This window comes from Crocuta crocuta, unplaced genomic scaffold (assembly GCF_008692635.1).
Source record: "Crocuta crocuta isolate KB4526 unplaced genomic scaffold, BGI_CrCroc_1.0 scaffold133, whole genome shotgun sequence".
NCBI classification, from domain to species: domain Eukaryota; kingdom Metazoa; phylum Chordata; class Mammalia; order Carnivora; family Hyaenidae; genus Crocuta; species Crocuta crocuta.
Genome location: NW_027529438.1, coordinates 5,899,120 through 5,923,335, shown reverse-complemented (window position 1 = coordinate 5,923,335; position 24,216 = coordinate 5,899,120). Strand labels below are relative to the sequence as shown.

Below are 24,216 nucleotides of genomic sequence, written 5' to 3'. Positions count from 1 at the left end.
CAAAGTGGTTATGTTGCTCTCTGTTCCCACGAGCCGTGTGTGAGGGTACCGGTCCCCCTGCATGCACACAGCATATGTGGTTATCCAACCCTTTGACACTAGCCATCCTAGTGGGCGTGAAGTGGAATCTCATTGTGGGTTTGATTTGCATTTCCCCGAGGACTAATGATGCTGGGCACTTTTCATGCTGGCCACTTGCATGTCTTCTTTGAACGAGTGTCTACTCAGATCATTTGTTCATTTTTCAATTGTGTTATTTGCCTTTTTATTACTCAGCTGTAAGGGTGCTTTATACCTGCTAGAAACAAGTCCCTTATTGGATACAGGGTTTGCAAATAATTTTTCCTGTTCTATGAGTTGTCCTTCATTTTCTTGAAGGGGAGACCTACTTTCATACCTGCCTCTACAAGTACCGATGTCCTGGCTCAAGGGACAGTTGTCCTCAAGTGCCGATGTCCTGGCTGTCACTCTCTGCTTGTTTCCAGGCCCAGAACCTGGCTATCAACTCTTTCAACTGGTAGTTTCATCTTTTCTCCTTTTCCTGTGCTTTCCTGGACCTTTTAAAGATGAGAGGGACCTAACTGGGAGGCTGAAGATTTTGTTTTCTTAGTCAAAGTCCCCGAGTGAATTGTTCTGTAGTGTCGGCAAGTTGTTCCATCTACCTGGGTCTCGATTTCCAATTTTATGAAATAGATACAATCATTGCTTTGATGAAATGGCTGATTCTGATTTATCTTTCAGTTTGCATCTTCAGTGTAACCTCCTCGAGAAGAGGGTGTATGTGTATTTATTACTAATTACCACAATTTTAATTAACTAACTGTAACTAAGTATAAATCAATTATAATTTTAATATCTATATTCTCAACTCTTTCCAACCAGCTTAAGGGCAGGAAATGGCCAGTATCTGTTTTGTTCACCCTTCTATGGCCTTATCAGTCACCTGATGTATAGTCAGAGCTAAATAAACATGTGCTGGATGGAAAAGATTGATGGCTGGATGGGTACCTTTAAAATGGTATGAATATAAACACTTAGGGATTTTTGTAAAAAGTTCTATAAAAGTGCCAGGTTTCTTAATAGCCAATGTTTGACTTCCTAGTCACAGTAGGCATTCAGATGCATGATAACCTCTAACACTGGCTAATAATTCAATCACCATATATGTCATATGCTAAACTATAGGATTAGTTTTCACATATTTTCATATGTCTAAGGAACTAATTAGCTTGAAATAGAATAAAGACGAAGTCCAATGTAAAATGTAACCCTATTTCTTGCCAGCGGTTCGACTCCTGCACTGTCCTTGTGAATGGATGTCAAGGTCACAAAGACTGACATGCACAGAACCCAAATGCAATGAGCTAGCCCACCTCTCAAGTACATCTGCTGGCTCCCTTATTCTTGTCCTTTGGGGGAAAGTATCTGGGAAGTACTTTTGCTTAATTATATTTTCCTGGATATCGTTCTAAGGCTAAGAGTAATGAAGAGAGGTTTGCAGCATATCTGCCATGTAGATGGTCTGGACACAGGAGTCGAGAATCAACAGGAAGGTGGCCAGGATCTGGCAGGAGTTGATGACAAAGTCCACTAGGACGTTGATGTGTCAGTATAAGCCAGGCTTAGCACAGGAGGGAATACAAAAGATGTGTGTGTGTGTGTGTGTGTGTGTGTGTGTGTGTATTGAGAGAGAGCATGAGTAGGGAAGGGGCGGGGGGGGGCGGGGACAGAGGGCCCAAAGCGGGCTCTGCTCTGACAGCAGCAAACCTGATGTGGGGTTTGAACTCACAAATCATGAGATCATGACCTGAGCCACAGTCGGACTTTCAACCAACAGAGCCATGCACATGTCCATATACATATATATTTTGCTATCAGTTTTACGCCAGACACTTTGTCTGTGTGTACAGACCTTATCACTAATTCACAAAGCAACCTTCAAAAAATATTTTTAACACATGGGTAAATGAAGACTCAGAGGGTTTGAGTTACTCGATAAAGATCATATAATCAATTAGTAACTGAATGAACTAGGATTTAAACCCACATGTATATAGTCAAAAACATGCTTTCCTCTACTACACTGGTATTTTCCATTTCAATACACAAAAAATTGGTATACATGAAATACCATTTGATTGTAAATGGTACATGAAAAAAAGCAGTTATTTTTTGTTCTAAAATTTATCTCAGTATTATTGTTTAGAATATGACTAAATGTATTTACATTAAATATATATCAAATTTACTGTATACATATATATAGTAGGTAAGGCCCAGATGTGACAAAATTCCTACGTATGGCATACAAGCATCCGAGATTTGAAAACCATATTCCAGACTCTGGTCTCTGGCCACGTGTGGCTCCAGTATGGTGGTTACACAGACACCGAGAGCCAGGAAACCCTTACTCCAGTTCTGTATCCCATGTAGAAAAGCACTCAATGCTTGATTTCTCATCTGCGGTGATTGATGATCCCCAGAGTCCCCATACCTCATCCCCCTCCTTGGTCTGCCTTCCCCACCTTCACTTCAATAAGTATCCCTGATCTCCTCAACTGCCTCTTCACAGCCTCCTTAATATCCTTGTTGCGCAAGCTATAGATGAAGGGGTTGAGGAAAGGTGTGAGCACCGAGTAGATCACTGCCAGGGCGCGGTCATAGTCCAGCGAGTAGCTCTTCTTCAGCCGCACATACATAAAGAGGATGCTCCCATAGAAGATGAGAACCACGGTCAGGTGGGAGGCACATGTGGAGAAGGCCTTCTTCTTGCCTGCAGCTGAAGGAATCCTGAGCACCGTGCGGATGATCTGGACATAGGAGCTGAGGATCAATAGGAAGGTGGCCAGGATCTTGCAGGAGTTGATGACAAAGTCCACTAGGACGTTAATAGATGTGTCAGTACAAGCCAAGCTCAGCACAGGAGGGAAATCACAGAAGATGTGCTGAATGCAATTGGGGCCACAAAAAGGGAGGCGCGACACCAAGGAAATTTCAGCCACCGGCCCAGCCAGGCCCCCCAACCAACAGCCAACAGTGACCTTGGCGCAGAGTGCTGGGGTCATACGGGTGGAGTAGTGGAGGGGCTGGCAGATGGCTAAATACCTGTCATAAGCCATAGCTGTCAGGAGGTAGCACTCAGTAGCCCCAAGAGAGTGAAAGAAATAGATTTGCAGGAGGCATCCGGAGAAAGAAATGGTCTTCTCCTCCCTGAGCAGGTTCGATAGCATCTTGGGGATGGTGGCTGCTGTGTAGCCAAGCTCCAGTAGGGAGAGAATGCTGACAAAGTGGTACATGGGTGTGTGGAGTCGGGAGTCCAGGCGGACCACTAGGAATACCAGCAGGTTTCCCAGTACCGTGGTAAGATAAATTAGAAGTAACAAGACAAAAAGGTAAGTCTGGATACCCTGGAGATGGGGAAAGCCCAAGATGATGAACTCTGTTACCTGGCTCCAATTCCCACTGTCCATGGCTCACCATTCGTGCCCCTAGAATGGAAGGCATGGAAGGATGAGGTAGAAAGTTGAACCACAGAAGTCCTAAGAACAAGATCCCTCAAAGGACTTTGTCTTCCCTCTGCTACCTCCCAGCAAATAATTTAAGAGGCCAGAGTTTCGATCCCTTCCTAGCCCTTACCATAGTCAGCAGCTTCCTTCAGAGTATCTGCTCTTTTTTTAATTTTTTAAGTACTTTATTGTCAAGTTGGTTTCCATATAACACCCAGTGCTAATCCCCACAAGTGCCCTCCTCCATGCCCATCCCCCCCTTCCCCTCTCCCCCACCCCATCTGCCCTCAGTTTCTTCTTGCTCTTATAACCTGACTCTAAGTCCTTCTCTTATATCACAGCCCATTTTTTTTGGTCACCATAATCCATCCTATAACCCAATTACCTTGCTTAATGGAAACTATATAGGTTTTGGAAACTTAAGTATTCCTCCTCCAAGGTTTATCTTATTATTTGTCTATATTCCTTGTCTAAGGTATAAATTATCATTTATACTGATAAAACATTTGTAGTGTACTCAATCAAGGTTACATATTTTCAGTTACATATTTTGATTTGCAATTTCAATTTATTTTCTTCCTCAAATTTCTGGATACCAAAGAATCAGCCCTTTCATCCTTGGCTCCCTCTCATTTCCTAACGGAGACTGCAGGTCTACCTGCAACATCCTCCAGAAGCAGGTAGGTCAGGGTTTCACCTCTCTTGGACGCTGGTGTGAGTCTCAGTCAAGGTGAAGGGGGTTTGAATAAATATAAAAGCCACAGAAAACAAGGAGGCAAATCTACGTCTTTGCATTTCTATCTCAAGCCGTGGCCACTTCATCAGTTCTTTCTTCCACTTGCCTCCTCCACCAACTTCAAGTGTGCTTTTCTGATTTATTACTTCATAGATGGTAAATATTTAAATTGTACTGTGAGGTCAGGTGACAAAAACTTACTGAACATTTTTTGTACTGGAGTCATTAGTCTTAGAATGTGAGTTAAACCATTAAGCAAAATATGGCACCTGAAGTTAGGAGATTGATATTCTAATAGAGAAAACGGAGAAGTCACTCATTGCTAACAGCCGTGTAATGGAACACTCCATCATCATAGAAACATGCTCCTATTCTCACTTGCTTAACAAGTAAAATACAAGCCCCCCAAATTCCTTTTCTTGACTCACTTATCCCAGAGCCACTGGTCTGTTTCCTCCCTTGTTCCTGCAACAACAGTTCCCCAAAGAGCTGCCTCCACTCTAATTCCTCCTGGTCAGTCTTCTCTTAAACCTTTCCAATCAGACCTTCACCACCTAACACTCCATCAGTTCACTCCTCCTCCCACACATAAGTTATCCCATATTTGCTAAATCCAGTTCCCACTCCTTAGCCTGCCCAGGCTATCCTCCGACCTTCACAGAGGTCCCTGTCCTGCCCCTTGACACCCTCTCCTTATTGGTTTTCAGGGCTCCATCTTCCTATCAGACTGCCATCATTCAGCTTCTTCCTTCTTGACTGGTCCTTCCCTCATACTTCCTGTGCTAGGTCTTTCTCTCCGACCTGCCTTTATAATTCACAGAGGTCAGTGTAGATTCTTCTCTTTTCCTTTCTCTGTAAACTCACTACTTTGTCGGTGCCATCCAGTGTCATGGCTGAAAACACCATAGATGTTGACAGCTTTGTAAATCGACTCCCCAGCCAACATTGTCTCCCCTTCTAGGCTTCCCCTCTCCCATATGGACAGTCACAGCCTTGCAGCTCATGAACCCAAATTCTCACGGTTGTCATTGCTTCCGTATTTCTGTCAAATCCAGGATCTATTTTTCACTGGAGTTGAGCCATGACATTGCTCACCTCCATCATTGTAATGGACTCCTAACAGAGCCTATTTGTGCTTGTCCATTTTAGCCTGACCTCGACACTGCAGCCACAATTATCTTTTTCGTTTCAAGTCAGGTCTTGCTTTCCCTGCTCACACCTCTTCAGTGACATGACAGCTTATAGTCTTTGTTGTAGTTTTCTCTTCCTAGAGTCATTTTCTGCCAAATCGCTCCTTGGGTAGCTTCTCTGTTCTGAGCCTTTGTATAGATGAACCCTCCAGCAGCTCTGCCTGAGCCGACCTAAACAGAACCAGGGTCTGCCTCCTTCCCCACACCCAGGTCCTGTCCCAGCACCACCTTTTGTACTCCACATTTAATCCTTCGCATGGTACTCACATGTCCTAGCGATACAAAGGAGCTTACTTGTCATCTCAACTATTTGTGGTTTTCTCCCTTGTGACAACACAATCTCCAAGAGGGCAGGGAGATTTTCTGTTTTGTTCACTGATGAATCTCAGGTGCTTACAGCTGGGTCTAGACCATGATAATGATTTGATCAATATTTGTTACATGAATAAGCAAATTGGGTAATGTAACTAACTTCTTATTTGCATATGTGGAAGGAGCCGTGAATGAGCCATGGGCTGGAAGTGGAGGTCAGGACCACCTCACAGAAGACATAATTTTTTTTTTTAGTTTACTTATTGGAAGAGGGGGAGGCAGAGAGAAGGAGGGAGGGAATCCCAAACAGACTCCATGCTGGCATAGGGCTCCATCTCATGAACCATGAGATCATGACATGAGCTGAACCATGAGATCATGACATGACAAGAGTTGGATGCCCAACCAACTGAGCCATCAAGGCGTCCCAGAAGACATCACTGTTATTTGAAGTAAAGAAAGTGTCAGAATTGCCAGGTGGGAAAAAAATGCAATAAAAGTATTCTAGGCAGAAAGGAACACTTGTTCAAAGGCAGTGTTACAAACACATCCAGTCTCCTCTTTCTGTTCACCAAGCTTTTTATCACTTCTTCCCTCTCATGCCAACCAAGCCCACATTATTTACTCTGCTTTCTCCCAGCTGCACTGACTTCTAAACCCAGGCAACATGCTTTCTTCTTGTGCCAACAGCTTTCTCATTCCACAGTTAGAATGTTCTCTATCAAGATATCGGAGGACCATTTCTGGGCAGGATCCTTATGAGGGATTTGCTTCAGGAAAACCTTCATAACGATCTTAATATTAGATATTTTCCCTTTGCCTTAGTTTTCCTTGCTTCAAATCTATATCTGTCCATTGTCCACTGCAGATGCGCTTCCTACAAAAGATTATCCCAACATTTCTATCCAACTCAGATCATATTTATCCTAGACTTTTTACATTCCTTCCCCTTCAAGTATAAATGTAAAGTTTCTGCTTCATCTCTGGCCTGCAAAGCCCTCTCACAGATGAGCTGTTTAGTGACCTTAACTAAACTTCCAGATATATGGGGGCTGGCCTCAAAGTTAAATACTGGAAGGCAATGTCTTGTCCTTTCCTTCCTCAGAGGGTAAGGTTTCCAAATGCCTCCAAAGAGTTAGTCTCAAGCTATAGAATAGTCCCCTTACACATGGTTTGTCTTTCCACAGTTTCACTTACCTGCGGTCAACTGCAATCTGAAAGCAGATGTTCCTCCTTCTGATGTATCCTCAGAAGGTGAGTAGTAGACTAACGCTATGTCACAATGCCTACATCATTCACCTCCTTCATCTCATCACATAGGCATTTTGTCATCTCACATCATCACAAGAAGGGTGAGTATAGTACAGTAAGATATTTTGAGAGGGAGAAAAGCTACACTTACATAACTTTTATTATGGTATATTGTCATAATTGTTTTCTTTTATTGTTGTTAATTCTTACTAGTTTATAAATTACAAATTTAACTCTAACTTATAAATTAAACTTTATAATTGATATGTGTGTATAGAAAAAACATAATATATGTAGGATTTAAGACTATCTCTGGCTTGAGGCATCACTGGGAGTCTTGGAATGTATCCCCTAGAGATAAGGGGGACTACTGTACATTGTTCCTCAGCTCACTGATGTCCTCTTATTATTTACTCCCTGGAAATCAAAGTCAGCACAACCAGGACAAACATTATCTCTCCCTGAAACTAGAACCCCACACCTTCTTAACCCCACACCTTCTTAACCTTCCAAAACTGAGAGATATTGAGTTCGTGTTGGAAGAAACTTTAGGAAACATCAATTCTCTCTGTAGCTCCCATAATCTTGGGTTTCATTGGATTGTGAAAAATATCTCAACTGTATCAGATATTCCCAACAGTTCATAAAAATAAAAAGATCTTTTAAAACCACCACAAGCAAAAAAATAATAAGGAGGCTGAAGCTTCTTGCCCCATAAGACAATTCTGTCTGTTGAAGAGTTTCAGTCTATAAACTGAGTCCTTCCATTGACCTGAAGTCTGAGATTCACCCATTATCACCAGTTCTGCTTATGGAAAATCCCAGAGGTTCTGGTCCAGATTCATGGTTTAGACACTGTTTTCATCATCATCATAGAAATTTCACTGTTTGCCAAAAGGGTTTCTGTACTTAGGTTTAATCTTTTTATTTGCAGTGCATCCTCCCAAGAACACATTTCTTCCTGAGCCGTTTTGGGGTCAAGTCCACCACTGTCTTTCCTTGACTATCTGCGATGAACACCAGTCTCCCCCACGTCTGAATTCCCAGTAGTCCTTCTTCACTTTGCCTCCAACTACACCCTGTCACGTGCTGCAGTATTTTCCATTCATTATCTTATTCCAAAGCAACTTTCTCTGAGGTTTTTGAAACTAAAGAAATCTCACATTGTGCCCCACCTCCCAGAGGACTTGGCACAGTGCCTGATGCCTCACAGTTGTGGTGGAAAATGAAAACCTTGATGGCGATCAGGATGACATGCCCAGATTCTTAGTCCACCATCTCCTCCCTTCAGTTTCCTGATATTAGAATCAGATTGCTCATACACCTCATGTATAAATTGGCATTTATTTTACGTGGATCTTTTGCAACCGTACCATGCTCCTCTTACTCCAAAATGCTTTTAGAACAAATCTTTTTCATTCTATTTTCTAGTTCTCACCATTGCATTATCCATGGTACCTGGTTATTTAGGCATAGGGCCAAAGAGCTGGGTTCGGAGGGGATGCAATTTTAGGTCATCTCATTCTGTCTTCACTGTGCAAAAGAGGAAACCAGGACCCAGACAAGGGAGATGGCTTGTGCCTAGACTGTATGATAACATTAGGAAGGCAGAATATCTGTGTATCTTATTTTACATACGTTTTGTGTTCTGAATGATATATCTGTGGACCCTAATTATCCTATACTCCTTCCTATTTCTGAATTCCCTTAGTTGCTTCCCAGTGCTCCAACCAGAAAAGAACATGAGGGCAAACGAGCCTGAGCCACAGCATCCTTACCCAGAGCTCTGGTGGGGAGGGCTCTGCAGGGCTTGCCATGGGCAGTCCGGTCACTGCTCAGAGTGTGGAGCTGGGAGAAAGCTCTCTGCTCACTTTCTCCCCTTCTCATTTATGGTCACATGGGGCACTCCTGGGGCTGGAGGTAGTGGAGCACTTTGATGGGCCCCATGGGAATCCGTCACAGCATGAGAAATTCCTCTCTCGTGACCTGTGTCCTTGATAAGTCCTCATAGAGACAGACACCCCTGGGCCTTTGGAGGAGCCCTCCTGGGACTTTTAAAGTGTTTTCTCATGAAGGGAACTGAGACACAGGAAGTTCAGTAGCCAGGGGTGCTTCATCACCTGTGAGTTCACTTCAAAACTAGTAACTACTTGCCCGGATTGAGGTAGAACATCTCTCAGGGCACTGATTTTGTTCAACACAATATAGGAATTGGGGTGGGAGTCTGGGTTGCAGACAGGTTCTTGCGAGAAAGCACACACCTTCCGATGACAATAGGGTCTTTCTTTTTTATTATTATTATTTTTTTATTTCTAGGAGAGAGAGAGAGAGACAGCGTGAGCAAGGGAGGGTCAGAGAGAGAGGGAGACACAGACTCTGAAATGGGCTCCAGGCTCTGAGCTGGCAGTCAGCACAGAGCCGGATGCGGGGCTCGAACCCACAAACTGCGAGATCATGACCTAAGCGAAAGTTGGACGCTTAACTGACTAAGCCACCCAGGCGCCCCAAGACAATAGGGTCTTTCTAAACTGTGACTGGCCTCTTGGGCCCTGAGTGAGGACAGAGGTGGGCTGAGGACACAACACTCAAAGCAGACTTTTAATCCTGCCCTTTGCTCCTACCTGCAGTGGTTTTATCTTCTCTTACACACAGGAGCCACCCCTCTACTCTCCTGTTATCTCTCCCAAAAAAGAGCCCTGCTTCAGGATTTTGGATTTAAATCTCAGTTGTTCTTCCAGACATTTATACAACATTGGGTGCCCAACAGAGTGTTAAATTTCCTGTATTTCATAGGAAGAGGCCACATCTTGCCTCATCTGACTCCTCACACTCACTGAGATGACCATGATCAAAAGACAGACAGTCATCAATGGGGGTAGGGATACAAAAACATAGGACCCTCAGTACTGCTGATGAGAACGTGAAGTGATGCTGTCACTTTGGAAAGCAATTTAACAGTTTCTCAAAAATTTATTTTATTTATTTTTATTTTTTTATGTTTTATTTATTTCTGAGAGACAGAGAGAGAGAGAGACAGCGTGAGCAGGGGAGAGTCAGAGAGATAGAGGGAGACACAGAATCTGAAATAAGCTCCAGGCTCTGAGTTGGCTGTCAGCACAGAGCCCAACGCAGGTCTCGAACCCATGAATCGTGAGATCATGACCTGAGCCGAAGTCAGATGCTTAACCGCCTGAGCCACCCAGGTGCCCCTCAAAAATTTAAATCTACTGTCACCATATGACCCAGTAATTCCACTTCTACGTATGTCAACCCATGAGAACAGAAGTAGAGTTTATACACAGAAACACTATTTATAATAGTCAAAAAGTGGAAATGATCTAAATGTCCATCAAATGATGAATGGACAAATAAAATATGGTATATCCATACAATGGAATATTATTTAGCATTAAATGTAAGCATTTAACTTAGGTATTGATGTGGAGAGATTGAAATCTATGTTACAGCATGGATGAACTTTGAAAACCTTGTTTTAAGTGACAGAAGCTGGTTGAAAAAAGAAGACAAATTGTATGATTCCATTTGTATGCAAAGGCCAGAATATGCAAATGCCTGGGGTAAGGTTTCAGGGGAGGATAGGGTGATGCAAATATTCTACAGTTAGATTGCTGTGATTGTCGCACAAGTCTGCAAATATATTAAAAATCACTGAATCAATAGGTGAACTATATGACATACAAGTTCTATCACAATAAAGAAAATAAACACTTTTAAAGAGGTGAAATAAAGACATTTTCAGGAACAGAATGAAAGAAATTATTGTCAGTAGACATGCATTACGTGAAATATTAAAGAAAACTCTTCACGCAGAAGGAAACAATACTAGATAGAAATGTCAAACCACACGAAGAAATGAAGGGCATGAGAAATGGCATAAGACAAATAACTAGCATCAAATTGTGGTATATCCTACAACAGCGATGTAAACAAAAGAACTACAGCAAAATAAGACAATGGAGGTGAATCTTGTAAACTTGATGTTGAGTAAAAGAAATGAGAAACAAAAAAGTGTAAATTATATGAACCAATTTCTATAATATACCAGAATATGTACAATCTACCTATAGTATTAGATGTCAGGTTGTCAGTTACTCACGGGGCAGGAGAGGTGTTGTGTTAGACAGAAAGGAGTGTGGGGGAAATTTTGGAGATGTCTCCAACATTGTGTTGTGAATGCTCCTTACATAAAAGTTTATTAATATGTGGAAGTTCACTGAGAGGCACATTTATGTTTTGTACAGTTCTCTATATGTATATTTCAATGTCTTTTAATATCAATAGTCTACCATCTAGCTTACACGTTTTCATTCTTAGCCAGGTTGTGGGTTCTGTGTAATACCAGAGTTGTGGTTCTAAAAACAGTAGCTGCACGTGGTGCATAATTTACTAGAGTGTAGCAGAATTTAAACAAAAATCAGATAGGGGGTGTAAAACAAAGTAGGAAACAGGCCAGAAGAAAAGAGAGTGTTGTCTTCTCTAGTTTCTCTTCAAAATTTCCATGGAAATTTTGGTTCTGCTATATTTAAAGTAAGCACGGAGGAGATGTATGAGAAAGAAGGAAGATATTGCCTTTCTCAGAAGTAGGAAATAGGAAAGGATAGTGTGAAAGCTTTCTCCTCTCCATTAAGAACCATTTAGAGAAATAATAGCTGTAATACACAGTAAAATAGAGAGAAAAATGGATACAGAAATAGGAAAGGAGAGACATTAAAATATAGGTAAAGAAATACTAAAGCAATCTCATATAGAAATGAGGGTGATTTCTTCCTTCTTTGTTCCAAGGAGTTTTGAAAGTTACATATATATGCATGTTTGTATGTTTGCATACTATATATACATATATATACTATATATACATATATATACATGTATACTATATATACACTATATATACATATATATGTATATGTATACATGTATACATGTATAGTATATACGTATATATGTATATATATAGTATATATGTATATGTGTATATATATAATTTTTATAACTTCATATCCATATGATGAGCATAAGAAAAATAGCTACTGTGTTCATTTAATCTGCATGGCTAATAAAAGTCTTATATTTGAAGTAATTTTTTGAATACATAGAAAATTTAATAAATGTATGAGGAATCTTAAAAGACTCTGGAAAATTCGTGACTCAGAAAAAAAAAAACCCTCTTAGTTTGTGAAAAATTGCAAGTCTTGGAATTCTGGGCCCCCAAAGAACATTTAAAAAAGTAAAGCATTAAATGGGGTCTTAGATCTGTATAATGTTAGCAGTGAACATCACCTAAAGCTAGCTAACTTACCCACCACAATTCGTGAATAAAAAAATAGAGATATAGAGAAATAACTGAGAGCAGCATACAGTTAGTGGTTAATATGGGTTAGCTGTCGGTTATTAGCCAAAAAGTGTTAAATAGCAGAGGTACCAACAAGTCGAGGCTTGTTGTATAAGAGACAAGGGTGAATTCTACTGGTGTGGATCAAAGCATTCTAAAAACAAGTGGGTTCCCGGAGTGACCAAAGTAGGGATCGAAATGTGTGAGTGATAGGAGTGGGTAAGATTCATTACATTTCTCTTTCTTGACATTTTTATTGATACTCAGCACATTTCAACACTTAGATTCTGGACAAACAGTGAGTAACAAAACTGACATGATTTCAGACCAAATGCAGTTGATAGGCTTGTAGGAAAGAATGACAAGTAATATCTATACAATACTATACAATGTCTATACCTATCTATCTACATATACACATAAGTTGTGATACATATTTTGAAGGAAACAAACATAATTCAAAAGAGAAAAAAATGAGTAACATACATTAGGTGGGTGTTCAAGAAGTTCTCTAGAAGTTAATGTCACTTGAAAGTGACATTTGAATAGAAGCTCACACAATGAAAAGGAGTGAACCAAATGAAGTGTTGGTAAGAAAACAGTACAAAGTTCTTGGATCCGTACAAGACTTATGAGCTTAAAGACTTATGAACTTAAAGAGCTCTGGTACTTTAAGGTAGGAAATTGAAAGCCGTAAGAATAACTCAAGCATCAAGTAAGATAGGACAAAAAACAAAAAAACAAACAAAAAAAACCCAGAAAGATGGACTCAATGAGGAAGGAGAAAATCAAGAGATACTGATGCAATTGAAAGGAAGAGACAAACTTTTTAAAGAACTAGTCGTGTGTATCAAGAGTTCAAGATGAATATCATATGATTTCACTTATATGTGGAATTGATGAAAACAGATGAACATAGGGGAGGGAAGCAAAAATAAGATAAAAACAGAGAGGGAGAAAATCCATAAGAGACTCTTAAATACAGGGATCAACTGAGGGTGCTGGAGGGGTGGGGGTGGGGGTATGGACATTAAGGAGGGCACTGTTGGGATGAGCCCTGGGTATTATATGTAAGTGAGGAACCATTAAATTCTATTCCTGAACTCATTATCACACTATATGTTAACTAATTTGGATTTAAATTAAAAAATAAATACATAAATATGTAAATAAGAAAGAGGAAAGACAAGGGTCAAATGGATTTTACAGCATGGAGGTCATCGATGATCTTGGCAAAATATTTTTCAAAAGGTCTGAGTCGAAGCCAGATTGCAATGGGTTGCAAACTGTGTAGGAAGTGAAGAAGAGGAGGTAAATTGTGTCATTAATCATGTTGAGAAGTTTAATTGGAAATAGATCTTAATAGGGTCTGGGAATGTATGCCCAAGGAATGGACTGGCTGGGAATGTACGCCCAAGGAAATATGTGTGCTCGTTTCTAAGAAGGAAGATTCTAAAGTATTCTTATGTGCCGAAAGTACTGATGGAAAACATGGAAAAAATGGAAAACATAAAGATGTAGGAAATAAAAGAAAAACCTACTTTGAGAAGGCAAGAGTTGATGAGATCCATAAGCATGTGTGATAATGGGAAGATTATTCATGGCCAGGACCAAGGTACATAAAAATTTTATGAAGCCAACACTGAAGTGGAAGAAGGACCTTGGTAGAGAGTCAAGGGTGAGTCCTTCCCACCTTCTGGAAGATGGTCCTCTTGATGGCCTTAATGAGTTCCTTGTTACGAAGACTGTAGATAATTGGGTTGACCAGTGGTGTTAGTACAGAGTAGACTACAGCAAGCGTCCGGTCAAGGGTCAGGGAATAGCTCTTCTTCAGACGCACATACATGAAGATGATGCTTCCAAAAAAAATAAGAACCACAGTGAGATGTGAGGCACATGTAGAGAAAGCCTTCTTTCTTCCTGCAGCTGTTTTTATCTTCAGAACAGCACCGATGATTCTTCCATAAGAGACCATAATAAAGAGGAAGGTGACAAGGATGATGAAGGCATTGATGGCAAAGTCCACAAGGACATTAGTGGATGTGTCCTTGCAGGCCAGGCTCAGCAGAGGTGGAAAGTCACAGAAGATGTGTTGAATTTCATTATAGCCGCAAAAGGGGAGCTGGGAGACCAGGATGACTTCAGAAATGGGACAGAGGAAGCCACAAGTCCAACAACTGGCAGCCAACTTGCCACAGAGTGTTGGGGTCATAACTGCAGGGTAGTGGAGGGGCCGGCAGATGGCCAGGTATCGGTCATAGGCCATGGCCGTAAGAAGGTAACATTCAGAGGCCCCTAGAGAGTGGAAGAAGTAGGTCTGAAGGAGGCATCCTGCAAAAGAAATGGTCTTCTTCTCACGGAGAAGATTGGCGAGCATGTTGGGGATGGTGGTGGCTGTATACCACAGTTCCAAGAAGGAAAGTATGCTGACAAAGCGGTACATGGGTGTGTGCAGGGCTACGTCCAGTCGTATGACTAAGAAGATGAGCATGTTGCCACAGAAAGTGAACAGGTACGCCAACAGCAGCAGGGCAAAAAGCCAGCCCCCAACATGTCCCACATTGGGAAAACCAAGGAACACGAACTCAGCCAGGCTCGAATGGTTGCGCCGTTCCATGGAAGACTGGGGTGGGGAAGGGAAGGAGAAACGACTGAGTGGAGGTGATTGCCGAACCCAACTCAACACTTCATTTCTCTTTATTGTTTTTTTTTAAAGTTATTTAAAGGCAGAATTTTATTACTCTTACTGCTGCTACTGGGAATACTTTTCTAAAGGCAACAACAGTTAACACCCACCAGGCATCGAGCATTTTTACAAGTGTTTTGTAGTCACCATGTTAATTTTCACACAAGCCGTGAGGCAAATACTATTGTTTTTTTTTAATGTTTTTTTTTTAACTTATTTTTGAGAGAGAAAGAGAGACAGCTGAGCAGGAGAGGGACAGAAAAAGAGGGAGACATAGAATCCGAAGACAGACTCCAGGCTCTGAGCTAGCTGTCAGCACAGAGTCCGACGCAGGGCTCGAACCCACAAACCACGAGCTCATGACCTGAACTGAAGCCGAACCCTTAACTGACTAAGCCACCCAGGTGTCCCCAAATACCATTGTTATACCCATTTTACAGATGAGAAATTTCAAGAACAGACAGAATGGTGAGATTATGAAACTCTCTTATTTCTTACAGACATAATGTCAAATTCGGAGACAGAATTTGAACCCATGCCCTCGGTGCTGTTTATTGCTTCACAATGTGGCCTTCCCCAAACCTTCTACCCTCTTCCCCAGGTCATCGTGTTTCTTTCAGGCAAATTCAAGAGGTGAGTTTTGTACATGAGATTAATGCCGTAGCAATCCTACTGATCAGTTCACCTCTACAAGCACTTATCAAACACCTACGTGTCGGGCGTAAGGAATACGACTTCAACAAAGTTCGGTCCTTGCCCACTGAAGGCCGAGAGCCTCAGAGGGGAAGCAGACGCACCAGTTAGTCATCTTGGTATAATCTGTGAAGTGCAGAGCACCTGAGGTGCTGAGGAAGGGGCTCGTTTCTCAGACCAGGGTGACTGAGAGGCTTCTCAGAGGAGGAATCTCCAGAACTTTCCAGGAGCAGTAGCAGTTAGTTAGATAAATGAACAAAATAGACATTTCAGATAAAAAGTACATGGGCAAGTGCTGAGCAGGAAAGAGACGGACTTAGGGAGATGTGTGTACCCCTCTGTAGTGAGGCGACTGGAGACGTTCACCCAGTGACTTGGGACTTTACCACCTTAGGAAGTAAGTCCGCCAGATGGCTGCCACAATCAGATGCAGTTTTTAAATCATCGCTGATATTTCACTATTCTAACCCCAAGCGCAGAGACAAAGGTACGAATTTGGCTTGTGGGTGTTTCTGGCAGAAAGATGAGTGGGGTGGTTCACAAATCCGGTGAGAGACTACAGACCCCAAAAGAACCGATCAAGTAGCAGGAAATATGCATCCTTCATTTTCACAAAATGGATTGTATAACTGGAGACTGGGACTACATAGCTGGCTTGGTGAAATTTCATACCAAAAAAGTGTTGCACATTCTAATTGTTTTCAAGCACAGTGTAAAGCAGATGCACAGAGAGAGGCAGAAAAACAGAGAGAGAGAGAGAGAGAGAGAAGAAAAGAAACTACCAACACAAAACATCACAAACAATATGACTGTAAATGCATAAAATGGTAGCCAGTGTCAGCCATGTCATATCCTGTATAGGTCATGGCGCGTCTGTAGAGGGCTGTCCAAATTCTAGCTTCTGTATAGACAAGTTGCTGTGTCTTACTTTTGCAGTCTTCACACTTGGCACAATGGTTTTCACATTCAAGGTAGTCAAACCGATTTTTTTAATCAATCGAAGTAAAATAATAATTAGTAGAGCCCCTCCACTATCTCTTCAGCTCATACCACTCACTCACACCCAAACGTTACTCCCAAACCCAAGGCCCTGCACTGCAAATAAACTCCTGAGTTTGAGATTTTAAAATGCTCGAGTGAGTCAAGCAATTAGTGTTTAAGGCACTCTTCTTGAATCTCTTGTATCTACAGGAAATGTGCATTCACTGCTCTAATTATAGGAGACAAATAATGTTAAAACGGAAATCTTTGCTTTATTGCATTTCTGACCTCTGTGCCCCTCCTAACCATTTCCTTCTGGTTTGCCCCTCTCTCTTTTTTCTCCATCTGGCTCCTGCTTCTCATCCTTCAAAATTAGGTCCAGTGTCAATTCCTCAGTGAAGCCTTTCCTGACTCCCTCGGAAAAAGTTACGTGTTCCTTCTTCTATGTCCTCATAATGTTTAGAGTGCCCACTAAACATACTGTATTCCCTTTATAATGAGTGTGTTCTTCCCCACAAATTGGTATGATCCTTGAGAGTAGATGTTGTACTTCATTAACTATTGTACATCCCCACCAATGCTCAGAGTAACAAGCACAAACCTATGAACTCGTTAATGGGTTTTTTTTTTTTTTAATGTGCCTGAACTTTTTTTGTAGCCTGGATTTAACTTGTATTTTTTAGTTGCACCTGAATACATCTTTCTTGCTGTCCCCTTGGCACCTTGGGCTCCATATATCTAAAGGAACTTAATGAGGCATCCGGGTGGCTCAGTTGGTTAGGTGTCTGACTTCGGCTCAGGTGATGATCTTGCAGTTCATGGTTTTGAGTCCCATGTCAGGCTCTGTGCTGACAGCTCCGAAACAGGAGCCTGCCTCAGATTCTGTGTCTCCATCTCTCTCTCTCTGCCCCTCCCCCACTTGCACTCTGTCTCTCTCTCTCAAAAATAAACATTAAATTTTTTTTCTAAAGGAACTTACCATCATAGCTTTTTCTTGCATCCCTTCCTGTAATCCTGTTGAAGAACCCATCACTCTTACCCACCCAGAGAAACTGAATTCAACAAGTATTTTTTAATCATCTTTTGTGTGTAAGTAATTGTTATTGATGATGTTTTGTCTTTCCACCAGTTTGCTTTTCTGAAACCAACTGTATGTGTGGATCAACAAATGGCAAACATAGAATGATTCCAGAAGCACCCACCTTCTGGATCTAAAATTCTTATGTCAGCAAATGTCTTTAACCCCCCAGTTAGAGAGCCTGCATATGGCCCTCTCTAGGTGAAGTCTTGACCTTTTTCTTTCTTCTTAACGTTTATTGATTTATTTTGAGAGGGTTGGGAGGTGGGCAGAGAGAGAAGGAGACAGAATCCCAAGCAGGCTCCATGATGAAAGCTCAGAGCCCGACTTAGGGCTCAAATCCACGAACGTGAGATCATGACCTGAGCCGAAATCAATAGTTGGATGCTCAACTGCCTGAGCCACCCAGGTGCACCTAGGTGAAGTCTTTTCAAATATGTCTTCTTCCCATCAAAAATCTATAAGGAACTCACCAAACTCCACACCCGAAAAACAAACAATCCAGTGAAGAAATGGGCAGAAGGCATGAACAGACACTTCTCCAAAGAGTACATCCAGATGGCCAACAGACACATGAAACGATGCTCAGCGTCCCTCATCATCAGGGAAATACGAATCAAAATCACACTGAGATACCACCTCACACCAGTCAGAGTCGCTAAAATGAGCAAATCAGAGGACTCTAGATGCTGGCAAGGATGTGGAGAAATGGGCACCCTCCTACACTGTTGGTGGGAATGTAAACTGGTACAGCCCTTCTGGAAAACAGTGTGGAGGTTCCTCAAAAAATTAACAATAGAACTCCCCTATGACCCAGCAATAGCACTGCTAGGAATTTACCCAAGGGATGCAGGGGTGCTGATGCAAAAGGGCACATGTACCCCAATGTTCATAGCAGCACTCTCAACAATAGCCAAATCACGGCAAGAGCCTAAGTGTCCATCAACGGACGAATGGATCAAGAAGATGTGGTTCACCTATACAATGGAATACTACATGGCAATGAGAAAGAATGAAATCTGGCCATATGTAGCAACAAGGATGGAACTTGAGGGTGTTATGCTGAGTGAAATAAGTCAGGCAGAGAAGGACAGATACCATATGTTTGTACATATATGTGGATCAGGAGGAACCTCATGGAGGACCATGGGGAAGGGGAAGGGGAAAAAATAGTTGGGGAGAGGGAGCGAGGCAAACCATGAGAGACTCGTGAATGCTGAGAACAAACTGAGGGCTGATGCGGGTGGGAGAGAGGGGAAGGGGGTGATGGGCATGGAGGAGGGCACTTGTTGGGATGAGCACTGGGTGTTATATGGAAACCAACTTGACAAAAAACTATTTAAGGGAAAAAAAGATTTTACCAAAGAACATTAAATAAACTAAAAACAATTGTTTAAAAAAATGTCTGCTTCTGAGATGGTAAAACACCNTCCACGCCAGCACATAGCCAGTCTGGGGCAGCATACACAGGGCAGCTTCCTGTCTCTCAACATTTTCAAAGCAGCTGTTAGCACAGTTAGCCACTCTCAGTTGTAGAGTGAGCTCAAGTATTGAATGGAGAGGACGATGGACAGGATGGCCTTCAAAGTCTCTTCCAATCTGGTAGTCTATGATTCTCACAACCAGACATTCCAAGTCCTAATTTACATCATCTTTCCTCTAAGCCAGCTCTTCGATTTCAAAATATTAGCTGTTTTCAAATCCCTTGTTCTGGGTCCCCTCTTTCCCCAATCTGCATAACTAGTGTGGCCTTCAGATCACCTACCAGCAGTTGAACATTGCCCACATCCGCTTCTGTCGTTCCTGGCTCAGACATACGTGGGACACCAACACTGGGTCTAGGAGCCTCTCCTCCTCTTCAGAGTCCTATCTCCATGGGGCAGGGTCCCCTGAGCCAACCCTGACTGTTTCAGGCCACAAGGGGCACAGACAATGGAGAGACCTCCGGCCCCAGAAGTAGGTGAGAATCAGCTCAAGCCAGCCTCCAGGGAGGGCACTTGGACAGATGCCACGTGCCTTCTACTGCCTGGGCTCAGAGAAGCTCTCCCCAAACACTCCCTATCTCATCATCCCTCCCTCCACACCCACCCCTCTCCCGATCACCACTGACTTCTGAACACAGACTCTTGGACTCTGGCTCTGAAAACACGGCCCCGCCCTATCACCCCCCCTTCCCATAACCAACACACCCTTGCATTTCCTGTCTCACCTCACAGGCCCAAATAGACTGCGTTTCCCCGTGTCTTTCTAAGCAATTACTTCCCCAATCATGTGCCTCATTCCTTCAAGAAGCCTCTCTGATAGGAGCTGCATGTTGGGGGGAGCGGGGAGGGAGTGGAAGAAACATGGGTTTTGGTGCCTCAGAAACGTTCATTTCAACCACAGCTCTAATAAAATATCCATTTACTGAGCCTCTGCTAGGTCACACTTATCGTTCTAAGCACAGTGCCTCCACTAATATGATCCTTGCAGTTAGTCTGTGAGGTTGGTGCATTTGCTATTCCTGTTTCACATTTGAGGAAATCAAGGCACAGAGACTCTCAGAATGTGTCCCAGGTCACACAGCTGTGAGTGCCCATGCTCTGACCTCAGAACCATGTTCATGGCTTCTAAACTCAGAAATGTTGATAGCGGTTGAAGAGACATAACCAAGATCTCAAGTGGTGACTGTTTAAAGGCTTGTACTTCTGTCTCCCTCCGCTCTCTGCCTACCTTCCCTTAGGCAGTCATTTGTGTCTTTGAGTCTGTATTTTCCTGTGTATAAATATATGTAGTGAGGGTTAAGTGAGACAAATGTAAAAAGAAACTGCATTTGTTCTAAAATGTGTCCACATACCTGTAGTTTAATGAAATGGGCTCTACTGACTCCTCGCAGTTGGGGGGGGGGGCACATCATGGGGACTGTGTAGTGTTTCCGTAAGGGGGGATCAGAATGGAACTTCTAAAGGATTCATAGATCCATGTTAGGTGATCTGGGCGCTGGGCTCAGGGAAGCAGGGCTTCATCTAGAGTGAATCCTGTCAGTTACTGGAGAGAATTCTAAGATGGGGCATCTTAATGAATCTTACCTAGAAGTCAGGCAAAAGCTGTAATTGATTTAAAAAAGCAGGAGTCATTCACATTAGCTAGGAGAGGGAGATTCTTATAGTTTGCATGGTGATCCCATTTTTGTACATGTTTATACAAGATTAAGTGGTTTTTTTTTTTCCTCATGACATCACGATCACAGAGCAACCTAGTCTGGTGTTGGTATTGTGAGAACACCATAGCTGGCTGTGAATGTCTCATTTCTCAGATAAATTACACATAAAAGGCAGAGTATAAAAGTACCTAAAGGTGATCCATATACTTTAAGTTTCTTTCCTTCCCTGCCATTATACCATTTTCCTGTCTAGTGTTTCCAACGTTAATTTATAATTTCCCTATTGAGGAGTTTGACTTCTTACAAAATAAAAGTACCAATCTGAATTGTTAAAACTTTAGTTTCCATGAACTGAATCTGAAAGTCATCCTTGTCACTCCCACACATTGGCCCTGAAGTGACCTTCTGGAGCCCCTACAACTCTAATTTCACAAATACTAGAGTGAAGCTTTGATGTTCTGCCTTGATTATCTTTTCTTCCAGCTGAAGAACTTCTGACTAAGCTACATGTATGTCAAGGTCCTTCAACATACCAGTCACTCTTTCCCAAATGGGCTTGAGTTTGTCACTGCCTTGCTCACTGAAAACAGCAACAAGGCTACAAAGATTCCACACAACAATAGAAATCAGCTACATCCCCTAAGTTTTTGAATCCCATTAGCCTCTGCTTGGAATGTTCTACAACAAAATCCCACTGTTGTTCCTTCTGTCTCCTCCTCCAAGGTAGCACCTCCTCATTCTTTGGTCTCTACCTTAATGTCTCTTTTTCAAAGAAGTCCTACCTGACCATGTTATGTAGACACCTTATCTTCCAACCTTTATTTTGTCATTGCAACCAGGAGATTTTTTTCATAGCATACATTTTAATTATTGATTTATATGCTTATTTCTCTCTTTTTACCAATAAATTATGAAGTCAGTGAAGACAGAGACCAAGTTTGTTTAACACTATCATTCAGTGCCTGGTATTTTTCTTTTTGTACAAAGTAGGCATTCAATTACTGTTCATTGTATGAATTAAGGAAAGGGTTCCCTGGGGCACCTGGGTGGCTCAGTAGGTTGAGTCTGACTCTTGATTTTGGCTCAGGTCATGATCTCATAGTTCATGAGTGCAAGCCCCATGTCAGGCTGTGCACTGACAGTATGGAGCCTGCTTGGGGTTCTCTCTTTTTCCCTCTCTCTCTCTCTCTCTGCCCCTTCCTGCTCACTCTCTCTCTCTCTCTCTCCCTCTCTCTCTCAACTTGGGGCTCCAACTTACAAACCATGATGAGATCATTTGTTATTTATTACAAAATAAATTATGTTATGATTTAAAAACCAGTCTATTGGGGCACCTGGGTGGCTCATTTGGTTGGGTGTCCCATTCCTGATTTTGGCTCAGGTCATAATCCTAGGGTAGTAGGATGGAGCTCTGCATAGGGCCCTGTGCTGAGCATGGAGTCTGCTTAAGATTCTGTCTCTCTCTCCCTCTGCTCCCTCCCTCACTCTCACGTGCACTTTCTCTCTCTCTCTCTCTCTCAAATTAAAAAGAAATTAAAAAAATAAAAACCAATCTATATAATATTAACTCTCTTAACTATGTTGAGGCTTATTTTATTTTCACTTATTTTCAGCTTTATCAACATATGATTGAGAAATAGAAATTGTATATCTTTAAGGTGTACAACTTGACATTTGGGTTTACAAATGCAATAGCTCCTTCTCATCTGCAGGTATTATGTTCCAAGACCCCCAGTGGGTGCCTGAAACTACAGGTGCATTATTATATTTCTTCTTATACACAATACCTAGGACCAAGTTTGATTTATAAATTAGGCACAGTAAGAGATTAGCAATAACAGCTAATAATAAAATAGAACAATTATAAGAATATACTGTGATAAAAATTATATGAGTGTGGTTTCTTTTTTTTTTATGTCTTTATTTTATTTTGAGAGACAGTGGGGGAGGGGCAGAGAGAGAGGGAGACACAGAATTGAAACAGGCTCTAGGCTCTGAGCTGTCAGCACAGAGCCCGATGCGGGGCTCAAGCCCACAGACTGTGAGATCATGACCTGAGCCAAAGTCAGTCAACTGACTGAGCCACCCAGGCGCCCCATGAGTGTGGTTTCTATCTCTCTTGCTCTCAAAACACCTGACTGTTCTGCACTTACCCTCCTCCTTCTTGTGAGGATGTGAGATGATAAAATGGCTACGTGATGAGATGAAGGAGGTGAAAGACGCAGGCATTGTGACACAGCGTCATGCTACTACTGACCTTATGAAGATATGTCAGAGGGAGGATCCTCTGCTTCTAGACCGCAGTTGACCACGGCTTACTGAAGCCATGGATAATGGAGTAGTCACTGTGAAATGATGGCCATAATCAAGCTAATTAAATATCCATCACCTCACATACTTACTACTCTCTTTTCTTCTTCTTCTTCTTCTTCTTCTTCTTCTTCTTCTTCTTCTTCTTCTTCTTCTTCTTCTTCTTCTTCTCTGTGGCAAGAACTCTGGAGAGCTCTCTTAGCAAATTTCAAATATACAATAAGGTATCGTTAACTATGGTCCCCGTGCTATACATTTGATCTTCAGAACAAAGGGTATACAACTTTAGTGTGCCTTATTTTACAGCCTGGCAGGTACTTAATTCATGCATGCTTGAAGTTGATCTGTATTTCATGTGCCTTCAGTGGGTGGATTGTGTTAATTGTTATCATTAAATGGTTTATATATTTACTTATGATTTATCAGCCTGGTGTATTATCTACTCAGGGGAGGGCCTTCAAATATCTTACTTTGACAGTGGGTGTAATCATTTTTCTTATAGGTCCCCCATCTGATTACTGGACTTCCTCCATGAGAACAGTTCTCTTCTACTCCATGGCAGGGAGAACATGCAAACTGGGTGGGCAGCTCCCAAGGACAGGAGCAGAGCGAAAGGCTGGGGCACACATGACCACATCATCCTCCAATTTCACCAATCATATCAGATCAGTGGTTCTGACTTGACCTTGCTCCGAATTATCCTGAAGTTTGTTGAAACACAAATTGCCAGGTCTTACCTTCAAGTTTCTCATTTAAGTAGTTGTTGGATGCACAGTCTCACTAAGATAAAGTTCATTATTTGTGGTTATGAGAAGATTCCAGGTGACTTGTTGAGGCTCATTTATCCCATGGCTAGTCAATGCCCCCGTGTTTGGGAAAGCTCAGAAATGTTGTGACTTGTTCACTAAGTGAAGCAGAGACCTGGAGACATTACCTATAATTTCTTATTTTTAGGCCTTTATGACTGTAGAGAGCAAA

At 42.0% G+C, this 24,216-nt stretch overlaps 1 protein-coding gene across 3 annotated transcripts; it reads right to left on the bottom strand.

Annotated features, from left to right (window-relative positions):
- Positions 1-1,864: 1,864 nt before the first annotated feature.
- On the bottom strand, positions 1,865-19,853 carry LOC144228298 (olfactory receptor 6N1). 3 transcript variants are annotated; one of them, XM_077760147.1, is made up of 3 exons: positions 19,552-19,615; positions 3,447-3,488; positions 1,865-3,328 (listed from the first exon to the last, which is right to left on the bottom strand). In XM_077760147.1, exons 2-3 carry the CDS (start codon positions 3,478-3,480, stop codon positions 2,496-2,498), a joined length of 867 nt encoding a protein of 288 aa, XP_077616273.1. In that variant the 5' UTR covers positions 3,481-3,488; positions 19,552-19,615; the 3' UTR covers positions 1,865-2,495. The 3 variants fall into 3 exon arrangements, with proteins under 3 accessions (XP_077616273.1, XP_077616272.1, XP_077616271.1); XM_077760146.1 differs by having other exon boundaries at positions 1,865-3,488; XM_077760145.1 differs by lacking the exons at positions 1,865-3,328; positions 3,447-3,488 and adding an exon at positions 12,315-14,971 and having other exon boundaries at positions 19,552-19,853.
- Between the last annotated feature and the right edge of the window lie 4,363 nt (positions 19,854-24,216).